The 16,759-nt window shown below is 42.7% G+C and overlaps 1 protein-coding gene and 1 long non-coding RNA gene across 6 annotated transcripts in view; one reads left to right on the top strand and one right to left on the bottom strand.

Annotated features, from left to right (window-relative positions):
• Nucleotides 1-563: 563 nt before the first annotated feature.
• LOC309540949 lies at nt 564-14,942 on the bottom strand. Of its 5 annotated transcripts, XR_014223562.1 has the most exons (5): nt 14,696-14,802; nt 13,880-13,931; nt 10,957-11,103; nt 9,793-9,896; nt 564-890 (listed from the first exon to the last, which is right to left on the bottom strand). It is a non-coding gene; the product is annotated as an uncharacterized lncRNA (long non-coding RNA). The 5 variants fall into 5 exon arrangements; XR_014223563.1 differs by lacking the exons at nt 564-890; nt 9,793-9,896 and adding an exon at nt 2,599-2,999; XR_014223564.1 differs by lacking the exons at nt 564-890; nt 9,793-9,896 and adding an exon at nt 3,842-4,176.
• Nucleotides 14,829-16,759, top strand: part of MTMR7 (myotubularin related protein 7) — a 37,637-nt gene continuing 35,706 nt past the window's right edge. Inside the window, exon 1 of the mRNA XM_082238170.1 lies at nt 14,829-15,176. Within this exon, the coding sequence (XP_082094296.1) occupies nt 15,153-15,176 (24 nt within the window). The 5' untranslated portion in view covers nt 14,829-15,152. The remainder of the gene's footprint in view (nt 15,177-16,759) is intronic.

Below are 16,759 nucleotides of genomic sequence, written 5' to 3'. Positions count from 1 at the left end.
TTTGCTCTAGCACAGAACCACTTCCTTTGTTACCCTAATGGTCCATATGTAGGGGCCATAACCAATAGCATGGCTATTTCAGCAATTGGATCCTTGTTGGATCCAGGAATTGTAAGGGACGCTGGCATACAGCCTACTCCCCCTTGCTAAACTCAATCATGCCAGTGCACCGCAGGTGAGGGTAACTGAGGTTGAGAGTTGGTGGCTTGCTTAAGGCCATCCAGTGAGTTCATGGTACTCTCTCTGTCTCCTAGACATTGCACAACGTAAGCTAATTTGTGGCACTTATCCACATCCCTAAGTAGAGGGTGATATGTAGAACCGGAATGACGCAGCAGATAACCACGGAAAACATCCCTCTGCAGGGTAAAGTGTGTCTAACGCCAGCAGGCTGCATCTGTTTAGCTGGGCCTCCTCCGCCCACTTCTCCACCCCTTGAGGGAAATGTTATTCGGAATCAATAATGTCTGCAAGGAGAAAATAATGTCAACCAGTACATCTCTCTTGGATAAGAAGGCAATGCCCTTTGGGGCATGCTACAAATTTATTTGGCAGGACAACAAGAGCAATTTTAAACTGGACTGATTGAATCATAGCTACCCACTAGATAAATACAAGATTTTATTATCCAGGACAGTGTGTCCTTTAACCTTTACTGAATATACACACATACTGTGGCAAAAAAACAACTGAACAGAGACAAAAACCAAATAGCGTGAAATAAATTATTTGTGAAAAGATCTGCTTATGGCTTGTATGTTGTCGGTTCGAGAAACCAAATAAGCACATAAAATAAATGGTTGTAGCTGCAACCTATCTCCATGCACTTTGAAGAAGTTCTGCTGTTTCTACTAGGATTACTTCTGAGTAAGCAGGTTTCAGATTGCAAGCTGTGGAAGGAGAAATCAGTTTGCACTAGATTTTATAAATAGTCACCTATGACTGCTACCTCCAGTCTACACAGACTTGGGCATGCAACAGGAGTTATTTCTATGTAAACATGCATAGACCTGGACTGTAAATATCACAAGCCATTGAAACTAATTATAAGAAATTAACAAATGTGTATATTTTCCATTGATAATCAAGGGTAGTAGTCAACTGAGTTTTACTTGGAGTAGACCCACTGAAATTAATGAGTGTAACTTAGTTATGTTTATTAATTTCAATGGGCTTGCTGTCGGTAAAACTTAGTTGTAGGCCACCCTAATAATTTTCCCACAGAATCAAGTGTTGGTGTATCTGAAATTTGGATCCCTCCCCTGAGCCCACCCTGATGTAGGTGTTTATTTTTTTCCTGTTCAAAATGTACAAACCACTCCTTCCCAGAGAAAGAGAACAAGAAATGCATGGTTTATTCCAGATAGGCTTGTGATAGACTGTGTGTTTTGCAATTTAAAGTACCATACCCCTGGGAGTGAAAAAAGGTGGTTTATGAGGGGGGTAGGGTAACAGGAAAGGGGCAATCTTGTCGCCAGAGACAGAGCAAACTGTAGCAACACATATGTAGCACATTGAGCAATTAGGTATTTTTAAACATAGCTCGATGCAATGTCATTGCCCGTGAAGCTGCACAGACCCATCTAGGTAGAAGGTATAATTTTGTGTATTTGTGGGTTTCAGTCAATGGCTTTGTTGCTGCATCTGCTTCCTGCAATCAAACTCTGCTAGCTTTCTGCTGGTTTAGAACAGTGTTTAAGCAGGAGCTTTTCATTTGATCCAAATAGCAGTGCCGTCTGAATGAATGCTTCTGTGTAGAGGGCAAATGTGGGCTGAGATGATGAAGCAAGAAGTGATGATAGGTGAAAAACAGATGATGATGTACTCATATTTGCCCTCTCTCCCGCAATAGTTTAGTTCAGCCTCCCTCAATCTTGTGCCCATCAGATATTTTAGCTGTGCTGGCTAGGGCTGGTGGAAGCTGTAGTCTGGAGCAAATGAAGGTCTTCAGATTGGAGATGGCTGGTCTAAAACATGAGGTTAGATATCAGTAGATGCATGCTTTCACCTGAGTGTGTCTCTTGTCTAAATGAGTCACTGGAATCCATCTTTTCTGCAACTTCTCTCTATTTGTGACACTATATGGCCTGGATTGCCTAGGTCAGGGATGGGACCTAAGTTGGTTGGATGGCATCTTGTATGCCTCTTTTCAGCAAGTCATGCAGCCAAACTGGTGCCAGATGTATTATTCTGCTTTCCTTTGGACCACATCAGTGAGGCTGGGCCTGGCGGTGGCAGGTCTTGTAGTTTGGGCAGCCCAGGACTTCCATACACACTGCCCAGGCTAGTACCCCAGGGAGGTCACTTTGTCACTGTTAACACAGCAGTTTGACTTCACCCACAGAGGTGCGCTCCATTGTCTCTCAAGACAGATGGATGCCAACCGCAACTGTTATCCTTGCCAAAAAGATGGGCCACCATTGTTCTACTTAACTTAGTTTTTTTTACATTCAACCATGTTGTCATTGTTTATTTTTGTTGTTACTGTTATTGTTTTGTTATTAGTATTCTGTGTGTACGTATATTAGATAGTTTGCCTTAAAAAAAAAAAAGATGGAAGAGCACATAGATACAGAGGCCAACTTTGCAGAATCTTCCCATCTCTCCCATCTTGTACCTCTTCATCTTTGGTGGGAAATTAATATGACAGTCATTGTCCATGTCAAACATTTATCCCAGCTGACAATTGAGCACATCTGTGTTGGAGAAGTCATGAGGGATTAGCAAGATCAGATTGTGACAGTTTTGTTGTTGTTGGGCTTTTTTGGTTTTTTACTATTGCAAAGAAAAGCTGAGATTTGAACGAGAGATTCCCACAGGAAAATATACCCATATCAGCCAAGCAGCCTTGGTGCCCTTAGAGAAGAGTGTATAAATATATAGTTTAATGCTCTTTTCAAACAAAGTTTGACATTTGTTAAGAATATCAGGAAGCGAGTTGGCCAAGTCCCGAAGGTCTATCCCAGCCAACAGGAGGTCAGAGTGAGAAACTCACTGCACTAAAAATGAAGAACATGTTCTTTAAGAATTATCCCCGAGGCAAGTCATCTGAATGCTGAAGGTTTCTAATGGCAGTGGGAAAATGGCAACATCAGTTATCAAGATACAGTATATAATCAATCTGGCCAGCATGGCCAGGATACCTTTCCTTTTATATCTTGCATGTTCATTGCAGCATCTGGGCTTGATGAGGCATGTGACCTGTCCTGAGCCTACTCCAACTGAGGAATCACATACCTCCTTCCCAAGCTAGTGAGCCCCACCTGGGATGTGGGTCCTTGCCTTCCTTAGCCTCCTAGAGCGTACCTCCTGCAATCCTGCAGTCAGAATAATTCAACCAAAATAACCAAAACCAATGAGGTCCATGCCGTGAAGTGAATTGCTAGGGGGATTTCAACTCTCCCATCTTCTGTGACAGCTGCCAGCCACATGCTGTGATCATGCCTCAAGGTAAGATTGCCATATTTTGAAGAGCAAAAGAACAGACACATTTGCTATTTTTCCAATCTTAAATTGAGTGTGCTCTTCCTCCTCCCTTCCCCGCCTCATTCTGTTATTCTTTATTCCTCCCAAAAGAAGTATTTCCCTCCTCTTTTCTTTAAAACCATTGTTTAAATTATTGCCTTTCCCAGAGTTTTTGTGATGATGCAGCAGCTGTACCATCCCAGAGATGGTAAATTCAGCAACAATGATGTCCATATTGGGGGAGAAATTACTTGGGAAGAGTAATGTGCATATTTCATGCTAGGTTTAGCCTTGGTCTTTCACTGATGCTTCTGCTGTTGTTTTGAGTTTGTTTTAATTTGATCATAAAAACACAGGTAAGATACAATATATAATTATTTTTCATGTTGCAAGTAAAATTAACATCTAAGGGCCAACTTTTACAGGGCAAGTAACAGAAATAGAATACAGAGAGTATAAATTGTGTCCAAACACTGTCTTTTTCTCTTTTACAGGTAAGTGGATTGCACTCAGTTCCCTTAGATCAACGTCCCAAAAAGCCAATAAAGTTAACAAAGTAGAGTTCAAACAAAGTCGACTTCTCTATCCTACTTAGAATACAGAAGGGCAGATGACAGCATATATATTATACTGAAAGCTGCCTGAGCAGGTGAACTGACTTATGACTTTGCTGCTGTTATTAGGGACTAGAATAGTATCACAATGATCTATCTGAAGAGAGGAATACATAGATTTATCTACAGTATTTCTGTTGCAAATGTCAAGGAAGCCAACTTTTCAGTAACAAATATATTTTAGATAAATCCTGAAAACCTGAAGTGGTCTGAGCAATATTACATATTGTGGGGAATGACTCACAGGAACTTCTTTGCGGGGTTTGGAAGGCAAAGCTTCAAACAACAATAAAAATTCAAAAACTGTGATAACTGCTTAGGGTGAAGACCCTCATACAACCATCTCAAGACACTAAGTATAGTTTTTCAGGGCTGTTGATCAAAGTCATGTACAGTGGTGCCTCGCAAGACGAAATTAATTCGTTCCGCAAGTCTCTTCCTCTTGCGGTTTTTTCGTTTTGCGATGCACGGTTTCCCATAGGAATGCATTGAAAATCAATTAATGCGTTCCTAGGGAAACCGCCTTCAGACCAGGTCCGGGCTGAAGGCTGGGGGGGGGACAAGGGCTTTTCTTCCCACCCCCAGCATTTTAAAAAACCCCGGGACAGCGGAGGACTTCTCCGCTGTCCGGGTGATCTTAAAATGCTGGCGGGCGGCATTTTAAAATCGCCCCGGACAGCGGAGGACTTCTCTGCTGTCCGGGGCGATTTAAAAGCCCCTGGGAAGGCAGGCAGGGGGGACAAAGACTTTTGCCCCCCGCCAGCCTTCAGAAGAGGTCCTGGACGTCTTCTGAAGGCGGGCGGGGGGCGAAAGTCTTTGCTCCCCCCCCGCCTGCCTTCAAAAGGTGTCCCCGCGGCGGCGGGAGGTGTCCCCTGCCCCCCACCCGGCTTCGGAGCACCGGGAGAAGCGATCTCCCCCCAGCCCCTTGCTTCAGAAGAGGTCCGGGGGAAGCGGGGAAGAAGCGCTTCGCTTCCCCGCTTCCCCCGGACGTCTTTTGCAGCAAGGGGCTGGGGGGAGATAGCGATCTCCCTGCAGCCCCTTGCTTCAGAAGAGGTCCGGGGGAAGCGGGAAGCGAAGCGCTTCTTCCCCGCTTCCCCCGGACGTCTTTTGCAGCAAGGGGCTGCAGGGAGATCGCTGTCTCCCCGCAGCCCCTTGCTTCAAAAGAGAAGACCCGCTGTCCCCGGGGCAAGCTTCGTTTTGCGAAGCAAGCCCATAGGGAAATTCGTCTTGCGAGGCAACTCGAAAACGAAAAAACCTTTCGTTTTGCGAGTTTTTCGTTTCGCAAGGCGTTCGTCTTGCGGGGTACCACTGTATGTGTCTTCCTGCCTGTGGTGAGGTAACTCATGCAGAAAAGAAGGCTACTTTTAGTTTTGAAGTAGATAGGTAGCCGTGTTGGTCTGCCATAGTCAAAATAATAAAAAAAAATTCCTTCCAGTAGCACCTTAAAGACCAACTAAGTTAGTTCTTGGTATGAGCTTTCGTGTGCATGCACACTTCTTCAGATACACTGAAACAGAAGTTGCCAGATCCTTCTATATAGTGAGAAGGTGGGGAGGGGTATTACTCAGAAGGGTGGTGGGAATAGGAGATAGGCAGATAGCTGAGATGAGCCTGTTGACGACTCTTAACGACTGTAATAGGTCATACTGGAAAAGACAAGGGGTGAGAAGGTGAGAAATGGCTTAGTCATGTATAATGGGATAATGTATAATGTATTATCCCATGTATAATGGGATAATACATGACTAAGCCATTTCTCACCTTCTCACCCCTTGTCTTTTCCTGTAAGACCTATTACAGTCGTTAAGAGTCGTCAACAGGCTCTCTCAGCTATCTGCCTATCTCCCATTCCCACCACCCTTCTGAGTAACACCCCTCCCCACCTTCTCACTATATAGAAGGATCTGGCAACTTCTGTTTCAGTGTATCTGAAGAAGTGTGCATGCACACGAAAGCTCATACCAAGAACTAACTTAGTTGGTCTTTAAGGTGCTATTGGAAGGAATTTTTATTATTATTTAGTTTTGAAGTCTGTGTCCTGACGTCAATAGTGGAGGTGTTATGCCTCTGGTTGCCAGTTGCAGAGAAACATGAGCAGGATACTGCCATTGCTATCTAGAAGGACTGTAGCTCATTGGCAGAGCACCTGGTTTTCACACAGAAGGTCCCAGCTTGAGTCCCTGACATCTCCAGATAGGGCTGAGAGAGACTTTTGCCTGAAATCCTGAAGAACTTTTGCCAGGGTTTCTCCCAGACTTGAGTCTCCAGCTGTTTTTGGACTACAGTTCCCATCATCCTTGACCACTTGTCCTGCCAGCTAAGGATGATGTGCGTTGTAGTCCAAAAACAGCTGGAGACCCCAAGTTTGGGAAACCTGGTGTAGACAATGCTGAGGAAGATGGGCCCAATGGTCTGTCTCAGAATAAGATAGCTTCCTATTGTGCTCAGGTCTTGCTTATGGAGGAAGTATTATCATTGTTCAATTGCACATACTTCCTGAGTTTCAACTCTTAGAAGAAAGGGTTTTCCCCCGCTTCCAATTATAAACCAGCAAGAATGTTCAGGCAAAGTTAAAAATAAATAAATTCCACAGCATTCTCACTAATCTTTTCTGTCATGGAAGTTGGCAGGCCAAACAGCACATCACAGGGGAAGAAATGTGTCATGTCACAATGTTTCATTAAAAGTACATGGGAAAACCCTTCATACAGAGTCAGGATAAAAATAGGAAACCTCAGAGTGCATGCTTGTATAATTTTAACTCATAACTAATTCTTGCTTTGTGTTGCCCTCTTTACTTCTGAGTGATACTGGGGGAAATAACTCTTGGGAGTGTTGTATACATGTGATACTTCCACATGCCTACGTATGTGGAAACATACATCTCTTGGGCAATACACACACACACACGTAAATGTCTTAGTTTCCCACAAATATGTGAAACCTCACTGTCAGTGTTGTCTTCTTGGAAACATCCAATTACGAACTGCAATATGGTTTCTCTCAGAGCCTTTCTTCTGCAAGGAACTCTGTGCATGCTCTGATACCCGACTGCTCAAGCAGGGATCTGTCTCAAGCAATGGCCTTGGCGCTACAGTTTCTGACCCAAGGTGAAACTTCAGGTTTGGACAAAGAGAGCAAGATGAGATAAAGGTCTGAGGTGAGGCTTGGCACCCTGGACAGCTCCAGGCAGTGATCAGCTTAGCAACTCAAGAAGAGCAGAGCTTGAATGTTGTTTTGGGAGAGGTCAACGGCAGACTGAGCCTTAAATAGTTGGTACAGGTCTAGCTCTGCCTTCCATGGGAGCAACCTTGTCCATTAAAGGGGCCCAACCTGCTTTAGCAACTGAGTCCAACAGAATAGGGGAGATTATGGTTCTGAGCTGCGGGCTACTCCACATAACCTGTCACATCCCCCAAAATCCCAGGATTATGACCTCTAACTCACAAAGTTAGATTAATTTCATTCATGCATTCATTCATTTTGGGAACTGTAATTCTGTGACTGGAATAGGGGATCCCCCAACAACTCTCAGCATCCTTGGCAAACTATAGTTCCCAGGATTCCTTGGCGGGAGCCATGGCTGTTTAAAGTGGTAAGATACTGTTTGGAAGGTATAGTCAGTGGCGGCCCGCCCCCTACGCCGCCACCCCCCCATACGCCCCTGAGTATAGTGCAGATGAGTTACAATCCACCATTTTAAAATTTATTCTGCCAAGTACTCTTGATACCACTTTTCACTGATGAAATTGCACATCAAGACTGGTACGGAAGAAGATAAAACATAAGTTTGAAACATCTAATTAGTCAAACTATAGGACATAAAGGGCTCTGCATTTCTGAAGGGATGTGGATTGTCTAAGCTGCATAACAGTGCTCTAAATTAGAAAAAGTATTTGCTAACACCTTTGGTTTGACATGTATTTTTCAGCACTTCATTTTCCTTCATAGCAAAGCCATGATGCTGTGAGGCATTGCTGCTCAGCAAATCTATGTTGGGAGTGAGCTTTGAACCTAGATCAAACTATCCTAATTTCAGTAGCTGTCTCCTTCCCACCATATCTATAAAATTTTGGTTAACATTAAAGGAAAATGAATTGTATCTCTGCATTCATACATGCAGGGAATGATCTGATTTCCCCCCCATCCATCTTCAACTCTTCTCGGCTGAAGAAGTGGAGTATTTTGGGGAATAAAGATTGAAATTTTCTCACTTGTTCTGTGTAAGGTTCTCTCTTTTGCCTATGATCTTTGATTAATCAGCTGTATTCTTGGAAATCTCAAGTGCTTCTCTGTATTTAGAAGATTAACACTCCTTCATCAGCCCATTTGAGTAGATGTGGCTGACAGAACTTTTAAGAAGTTAGAATGGCGCTCTTAACACCAGTGGGTGATGCCAAGATAAGCAGTCCCAAACCGTCTAGGAGAATCACAAGGCTTGCTGGGGTCAGCCAAGAATTATTCTAACCCTCTTACAATGACAGTCAATTTTAATTCCAAAAATGTGACATGTGGGGCCTGATTTTACCTCTTCCCCCCAGGGGTTTCTAAAATAATTCAGTTTATTTAGGAATCCTGCCACTGAAGTAATTTTATTTCATTTTTAAATGTCCTGTTCATAATACTGTTACAAAAGCCCAGTGCCTGCCCCTCTCTCTGCCAAGCAGTGGCAAGAGCGTGAGGGGTAACAGGCACACATACAGGGTCTGTATCCCTTTGGATAATAGAAGACATGGCAGAGACGGTCATGCTTTAAGAAATATTGTTTCTTCACCTATTTAAACCTTCAGTCTGCATGGAGGGAGTCCAGATCTTACAGCATGGCCCACAGCATTGCAGGCAACCTTTTCTCCTTCCCTGACAAGATGGATCTCAACCTTACTTCTTCCTCCTTTTGCCCAGAAGCCCCTGCTACAACACTCCCCTTTTCCTGTCCCCTCAAACATAGTTACCACAGCAACCTTTGTGACTTCTGACTCCCCTGGCCAAAGGATCCTTCTGTGGCTCATCAAGACCTTTTTGTAATGCTAACAAGTCTGCTGTCAACAGGCCTGTTCTTGAAGCTACTAACATGAGTTTGATCAAACTGTGGGAGGCAGTGGAAGACAGGAATGCCTGGTGTGCTCTGGTCCATGGGGTCAGGAAGAGTCGGACATGACTAAACAACAACAACAACAACAACTAACAGGTCTGCTCTTCCCCCAGCCAGCCAGGCTGGTTGGCATAAGCCAGCCCAGGAATTCCTCTGCAGCTTGCATTCTCCCTTCATACTACAAATAACCAAAATCCTAGCATTTATTAATTTCTATAACCCACTATTAACAATGGGTCGCCATACATCCTGAATACAGAATTTGGCAGCAGTGTCTGAGCGGAAATCGGTCAAATGTCTGGAAAAATTTGGCAGCCCATGTTGGCAGTGCCGTTTCATCAAAATAGTATTTAATCAAAAGGTTTAAATCAAAAACAGTAACAACTTTTGGCAAAACTAAAAAAAGCTCAAAAACTTTTCCAAAAAACTTTTCTGTCCCAATTTTCACTGTTTGAAATATGGCAACCCTAAACAACATGTTTTTTTAATGTAGCATTTCAATCTGCTTACATCAGGTGCCTGAAGATATCAAACAATGGTGCCAGGTAAGCCTTCCCAGGGAGAGCATTCCACAAATGGGGAGCTACCACTGAAAAGGCCTGTTTTTGTGTTGCTGCTCACTGGGATTCCTGGGGATAAGGCACATGAAGAAAGGTTTGATTGCAGGGTCCGCTTCAGTTCATATGGTAAGAAGCAGTCCTTGAGGTACTGGGGTCATGAGATGCCTAAGTCTTTATTGGTCAAAAACAACACTGTAAATTGGGCCAAGAAACTAAGTGGTAGTCAATTAACTTCTTTAATACCAGTGTGGCATAGTGGTTAGAGTTTTGGACTAGGACTTGGAAGCCTGGGCTTCCAATCACGCAGTCATGAAGCTCACTGGGTGACCCTGGACCAGTCACTGCCTCCATGGGCAGGGTATATTATTATTATTATTATTATTATTATTATTATTATCCACCTCACAGCGCTGTTGTGGGAATTAAATGAGGAGGGCAAGAACAATGTACACCACCTTGAGCTCCTTGCGGAAAAAGGTGGGCTATAAATGCAATAAGAAAGTACAGTGGTGCCTCGCAAGACGAAAATAATTCGTTCCGCGAGTCTTTTCGTCTTGCGATGTTTTTCGTCTTGCAAAGCAAGCCCATAGGGAAATTCGTCTAGCGAAGCAACGCAAAACTGAAAAACCCTTTCGTCTAGCGAGTTTTTCGTCTTGCGAGGCATTCGTCTTGCGGGGCACCACTGTAGATAAATACTGAGAAATAGTTCTCACTCTCTAGCACTTTGCCAATCATATTTAAAGTTGGGAAGGCTCTTTTTACCCCATTCTTTCTTCTAGAGCACAGGGTGGCAATCAATCATTAAAACAATCATCTAAAATACGTCAGAAATAATTATTATTCCAGTATAATAAAATACCGCAGAATACAACTACAGAGTAATTTGCTAAAGCATACACATACACCTAGCACAAACAATTAAGAATCAATGATTGCCATAAAATTCCCATTTGCTCTGGAATCTTGTCAAATGCAACAATATGATTAATTTAGCCAAACATCATGACAATTTTCTGTCACAGAGATAGGAACAGTTTTCCATTTCTGTGTCAACTGGTTTCCTTCATTTCACTTTCTTTTTCTTTTAACCATGGTGAAAACAGCAATGAATAATTCTGAAAGTGTGTGTTAAATGTTAAACTAAACACCGTGTAGCAGAGTTAAAGGTTGCACGTTTTGAGAAAAACTGACCTACATTAAATGAAAAAGAAAAAAAACACCTTACCTTGGGATCAACGTATCATGTGCCACTTATAGATAGACCCAACTAGGGGAAAAGTTTTTGTACTCAAGTCAAGTGCACCATGACGAAGAAACATCAAAGAAACGTGATCTACAAAGTCACATTTCTTGGAAGCTGCTCAGCTCAAGCCTGGAAACAGATCCAATAAAGCAAGCATATCAGTCATTTGACTCTTAGGCTAGTCGCTACCTTTCAGCCACATTACAGGGCTGTTGTGGACAAAATGTGTGTGTGTGAGGAAACCATCTATGTTGCCTTAAAGAAAGGGCAGGATAAACATATAAATAAATCTTAGATCCACCTTATGGCCTTCATCTTAAAGAATGCCTACTCTAAAAATCTATGGTTAGTATTCAACTAAGTTTTACTCAGCAAAGGCCTCCTGAAGTTAATGAACATGACAAAGTTAGGCCCATTAATTTCAATGGATCTACTTTGAGTAAAACTTAATTGACTACTGCTCCATATTATTTTTGCATTGGTGGAACTGCCATAGCTTCCCAAGAAGTATCTTGAAAAAGTTCAGTTTGGTTAGAACCTCTGAGAATTTTGTCAGAAATCCTTAGACCTCCTCATAGAACCAATCCCCAGGGCTCCTTCAAAGGACAGATTAAGTCTCAGTTGTGTAATTATCCATTATTTATTAAAATAGTTCAAGTTTGCCTTTCAGTCAAAGAGGGATCCCAGACTGTCACTATTTTCGAGTGGGAGTCAATCCCATATTGGCAAATTAAGGCTGCACAATTAAAGCTGATTTGTAACTCTTTAAAGCTGATTTGTAACTGCTTCCCCCAAAAGCTCAGACTCCTTCCAATAAGGAAAGTGCACTGGAAAGTGTGGGACAATGCTTGCTAGATACATCTGTGTTTATTCAGAAGTGAGTCCTGCTGTGTTCAGTGGGGCTCATTATTCCCTACTAAATGTGTTTAGAACCGCAGCCTCAATCTGCAACAACAGCAAAATCAATTTTCATTAAATGCTAGAGAGAGTTTAAAAGGACACCTAAGTGTAGTGAGGATGTGGGCCTGCTTAACTGAAAAGAGAGTTCTAAAGCTGAAACTTCACAACTAAGATGCTGCTGCTCGATATTGTCACTTATTTATTTTGATCAACTGACTGATCGTATTTCTAGACTACTCTTCATCCCTTGGGATCCAAGGGTCTCTTTCATAGAATTACAGAACTGGAATTCAGGAATCTTTTGCATTCTAGGGCTTGAACCAACAACCCTGAGATTAAGAGTCTCGTGCTCTACTCACTGAGCCACTAACTGGCAAACAACAATTAGATTAAAAAAAGACATAAACATTAGAACCAATTTAAATCCGAAGTATTACGGGTTGACAGTGGCACATTATTTGTGGGCACCCTGAGCAGGGTTTCTAAAGAAGATCTGAATTGTTGGGCAGGCAAATATGAGAGGCCTCAAGTACCATGGCTTCCAGATGTTTAGGTCTTAAAATATGGGTTAGGAAACCTGTGGCCTTCCAGATGCTGTTGGTTTCCAGCTACCATCAGCTCTCCTCAACATAGCCAATGGTACGCGATTATAGGAGTTAGTCCAACAACATCTGGAAAGCCGCAATTTCTGGTAGCAGAGCAGTCAGGATGAATGCTTTGTACCTAGACGTTTGTGTCCTGCACTTGTCCTCTTGCACACTTCCCCTGCAGAGCTCTGGCATGTTGCCTTTTAGTCCTCTGGAACACTTGGCAGCTCTGAGGGATATTGGGGGGGGGGGGGAGCCAGGCCAGTAGTCATGTTGAACTGAAAGCCAGTTAACTCCTTTTACTATTAAACAAGTGTCATGCGTTCAGCACTGTCACGTTGCAATTTGTGCAACAATTACTCAGCAGTTATAAGGTTTGGAAATAATTAAAAGGGCAACTTTTCATTAGCTTGCTTTTTTATGAAGTCATACGTTTTCCAGGAGAATCAGGGTGAAATACTAAAGGATTAAATTGTTGTTGTTAATATTTATTCACTGCCAGCAGTGTGACTTAAAGTTCCATATGCAAGCTCCCTGTCTCCAAGGAGCTTACCATTACAATCTAAGGACAACAACAGGAAAGCACCAGAGGGAGGAGAGGGAGACAAGAGTGTAAATATAATTCATAATATAGAAAAATCTCATTTGGAGCACTAACAAACAATTTCTTAAAAGTTAGTAATTTTGGGGAATGTCTTAAAACATGAAGTAGTCTCAGACACCGTTTTGAACTGTTGATTGACTCTGCAGATTAAAGTTATGTTTTATGGAAGAGTGAAAGCAAATTCAGCTCCATGTGCTTATAGTTTGGTTACACTTGTAGATTAGGATTTAAAGGGATAAACCATAAACAAAATGGAATCTTTGGGTTTTGAGGGGGGATTAGCTACAGTATGTAGTTTCATACTAATACCACCAAAGTATAAATTCTAGTGTTAGAATAAACCACTTTGTGGTTGCAAGAAATCCTTGCTTCATAGGCAGAAACTGCTATGTCAACAATCCTATGTAGCTGCAGTTCTTAGAATTGCCATGGCTTTTTATTAAAAATGCAGCTAGATTAATTGTGCTTCCATTTAAATCAAAGGGGATTCTGCTGAAAAGTTTTTTATTTGAACTAACTGAAAAACATAAAAAATGTGTTGAACTGCGGAACTATGAGAACTGAAAATGTCATGTTATCAACCAGCTATATTGATAGTCATGTTCGCACTGATTATTGTTAACTGTAGTGAAATCGCAAACGAAAGAGCACTACTTCCAATGACAGAGGAAATGTTTTCTGTATTGTTTTCGTGCCTTTAGATTACCCTACCCCCTGCAGAAAAAAACCCTGACTAGTTCATTACATAGAAACAACATGAGATACTGAGACATATTGAAACTGCTGCATGTAGCGAACTTTAACACATACGCACCATTCTTTTCCCTTTGTACACTTCAGACACCTGCAGTTGCGCTTTGAGAGATCTGAAATAACACATAGACAGCAATCTTAGGAATTTACTTGTAACGACTATCGGTAACACAGAAGAGGAGGTGGTTTTCACAGGGGCAGCTTGTTAACATGCAGGCAAGAGAAAAGCTGCCCCTTTTGCATTTGGTCACCCTAAAAGCAGCAGGATTCTTAACTTTTGCTCCAGCCTGGGTTATGGGGGCAGAAAAAACATCAGCAAAAATCAATAAAAACCTGAGGTTCTGCCCTCCCTCCAAACAAAAATCCTGGTTACGCTCATGGCCTGGGTTTTGGTGCCACGTTTTCACAACTGTTTGGCAGTCTGCAACTTAACAGGTGAAGCTCTTCCTTCGAGAGAGAGCAGATTTAAGATGTAGTCGCCAAACATAAAATGGAAGAATGGTATAAAGAGGTGTGGGATATAGCTACTGATTATAAATTGACATGCTATTAAGATGAGGAATATGCGGGAGAGGTGATTTTAAGGAAACATGGAAAGTATTTGTAGAATACTTTTTTTTTTTAATTAGTTTTTCAGATTTTGAAATTGACAATTGTCAAACGACCAAATGTATTTGCAAGATTTGTCAAAACGGAAAGGGGTCAAACCATGGCAAAAAAGGCGTTGAAATTTTTGGCAGGTTGGGTAGTTACGATGGAAGGATTTCGTGGAGGAGGTTGAGGCGCCGCATTATTTATTTATTTATCATTATTACTTTATCAAAATAATAATAATAATAATAATTAATAATAATAAAGAAGAAGAAGAAGAAGATACAGCCGCTCGCGTTTCTGAAGCAGAAACAGGCCACAATGAGTTGTGGGGAAACGTTTCACCAAACGGAGGCCTTTCCTTCACGGCCTTCCGAGAACAACGAGGGCAGCACCTGACGGGAGGCGCTTGTGCTTTGGTTGGAGATGGGGGCCAACGGGAACCCGGCAGCCTCTAGGGCCTGGTGGCCTCCCTCCAGCCGGGAAGCCTCGGGCTCCTGTGCGCCTCGGAAGCCGAAACGAGTGGCATGGCAGCCGCTGCAGGAGGCGGAGCCAAGCGCTGACCTGGCGGCATCGGAAACAGAGGCACCTTCTCTGGGAACCGCTTTCCAGCCATCCCTTCTCCCCTCCCAGGATTCCTCTGTGTTGAGGTGACGACGCTTAAGTCTTCATAGGGCCCCGTGACCCCCTCGGCTGTTGCGAGGCGTGTTGTGTGAGAGAGAAACCCCGGGGATCCTGTCGCCATGGAGCACATCCGAATGCCCAAGGTGAGTACCGGGAAGAGAGAGAGAGAGATGGATGCTCGCCTTTTGCATCCTTGAAAGCGCCCTTTATTTCTCCCTTGGGTGGGCGAGGCTGGGGTGCATTTACACACACACACCTCCCATAAAACAAAAAAAAGTGATTTATTTATCTTTTTAAAAAACCTCTTTCATCCTTTCCTGGCTTTTCATAATTTTTAATGCCATTGGCTGTTTAAAGCAGACCTTGTATTAGGCTCAGAATATTCACCAGTTTGTCTAGAATATAATTGCTTTTTTTAACTCGTCCATAATGCAGCAACCATCCCTGAAAGCAGGGGGAAGGTGTCTTCCCCTTTCAACCCCCCTCCCTTTTCATTCTGCTTTTTTCACTTTTATGAAATTTAACTGGAGGCCTCTGCCTGGCTGTGGCTGCTGACAGGGGTGGTGGTGGTGGTGGAAGAGACCCTACCGTATTGATCTTCTCCAGGCAGGTGAAAAATAGGATTGCAGCACACACAAATGCTGAAGTTAAATGAATTCCTTTTGGCTGAATGGATGTGGAATGATCTATGGCGCTGAAGGGCTGTTTTGCAAATGCTGATGGTATATTATTAGCCATCGACTCAAAATAATGGCTTCTTGTTCTTTGGTCTTACATCACTAGGCCTCTGACTCCCAGACAGGAAATGGGATATTTGATCCTGCTTTAAAAAACCCAAAACACTGATCCTGTAGTTTTACTCCTTTTTGTATCTTAAACAAAAAGGTTTCATTTATCGCATTTATTCCAATACTTCTGAGAAACAATAAGAATTATGTGTATATCTAGTCGACACAGTCTTGAGAGCACTCAGAATATGGAGGATTTTGTTCTTTTCTTTTTTCAAAGTGATTATGAAGGGGAAACAGAATTGATATAGTCATTTTAGACAGGGTTGTGTGTGCTGGCAGGTGTGGGCTGGTTGGGCAAGCACACAATTTTCTGTTTTCTGTTTATTTTGTCAACCAAAGTCCCTCGACTTTCATTTAAGAAATCAAGTTTCTAGCTCCTGAGGTTTGTTTAGAAAAGCTTGGCAATAGTCCCACTCATGTCATCTTCCCCTTTATTCTTTCTTGCCAAAAATTCCAGTGACTACTATGAATCCAGGAACAGCCTCAGGCTATGTAACTGCTCCTTCAGAGGGAGGACCTAATTCCTGGACCCGAGAGTCACTAACCCACAAGGCCTTTATCGTGCCGGATTCAATTTCAGTTTATTAATCCTCATCCAGCCGCCACTGCATGCAAATACAAATACAAATGCAAACACAAATACAAATACAAATGCAAACACCACTCCAGGTGCACCACACCTGCCCCGGTTGTTACAGAGAAATAGAGTTAGGCGTCATCCGCATATTTGTGAAACATTGCTGCAATGCATCCAAGTAACAGGCCCCATTCCTTATTTTTTGAATCACGTCACTTACTTCTTTCACTGGTTGGTTGGCTGACAGGCATGATTTCTGAAGCATTTTCCCTCTGGTACCCAAGGAAGCAGTGCTGCAACAGGATGCTTGCAACAGGGACAAGAAGTCTAAAACACATTTTGCCCAGATGTCTGTGTT

Source organism: Podarcis vaucheri, assembly GCF_965113315.1.
Source record: "Podarcis vaucheri genome assembly, chromosome: 9".
NCBI classification, from domain to species: Eukaryota; Metazoa; Chordata; class Lepidosauria; order Squamata; family Lacertidae; genus Podarcis; species Podarcis vaucheri.
This window is presented reverse-complemented; position numbering and strand designations above follow the sequence as displayed.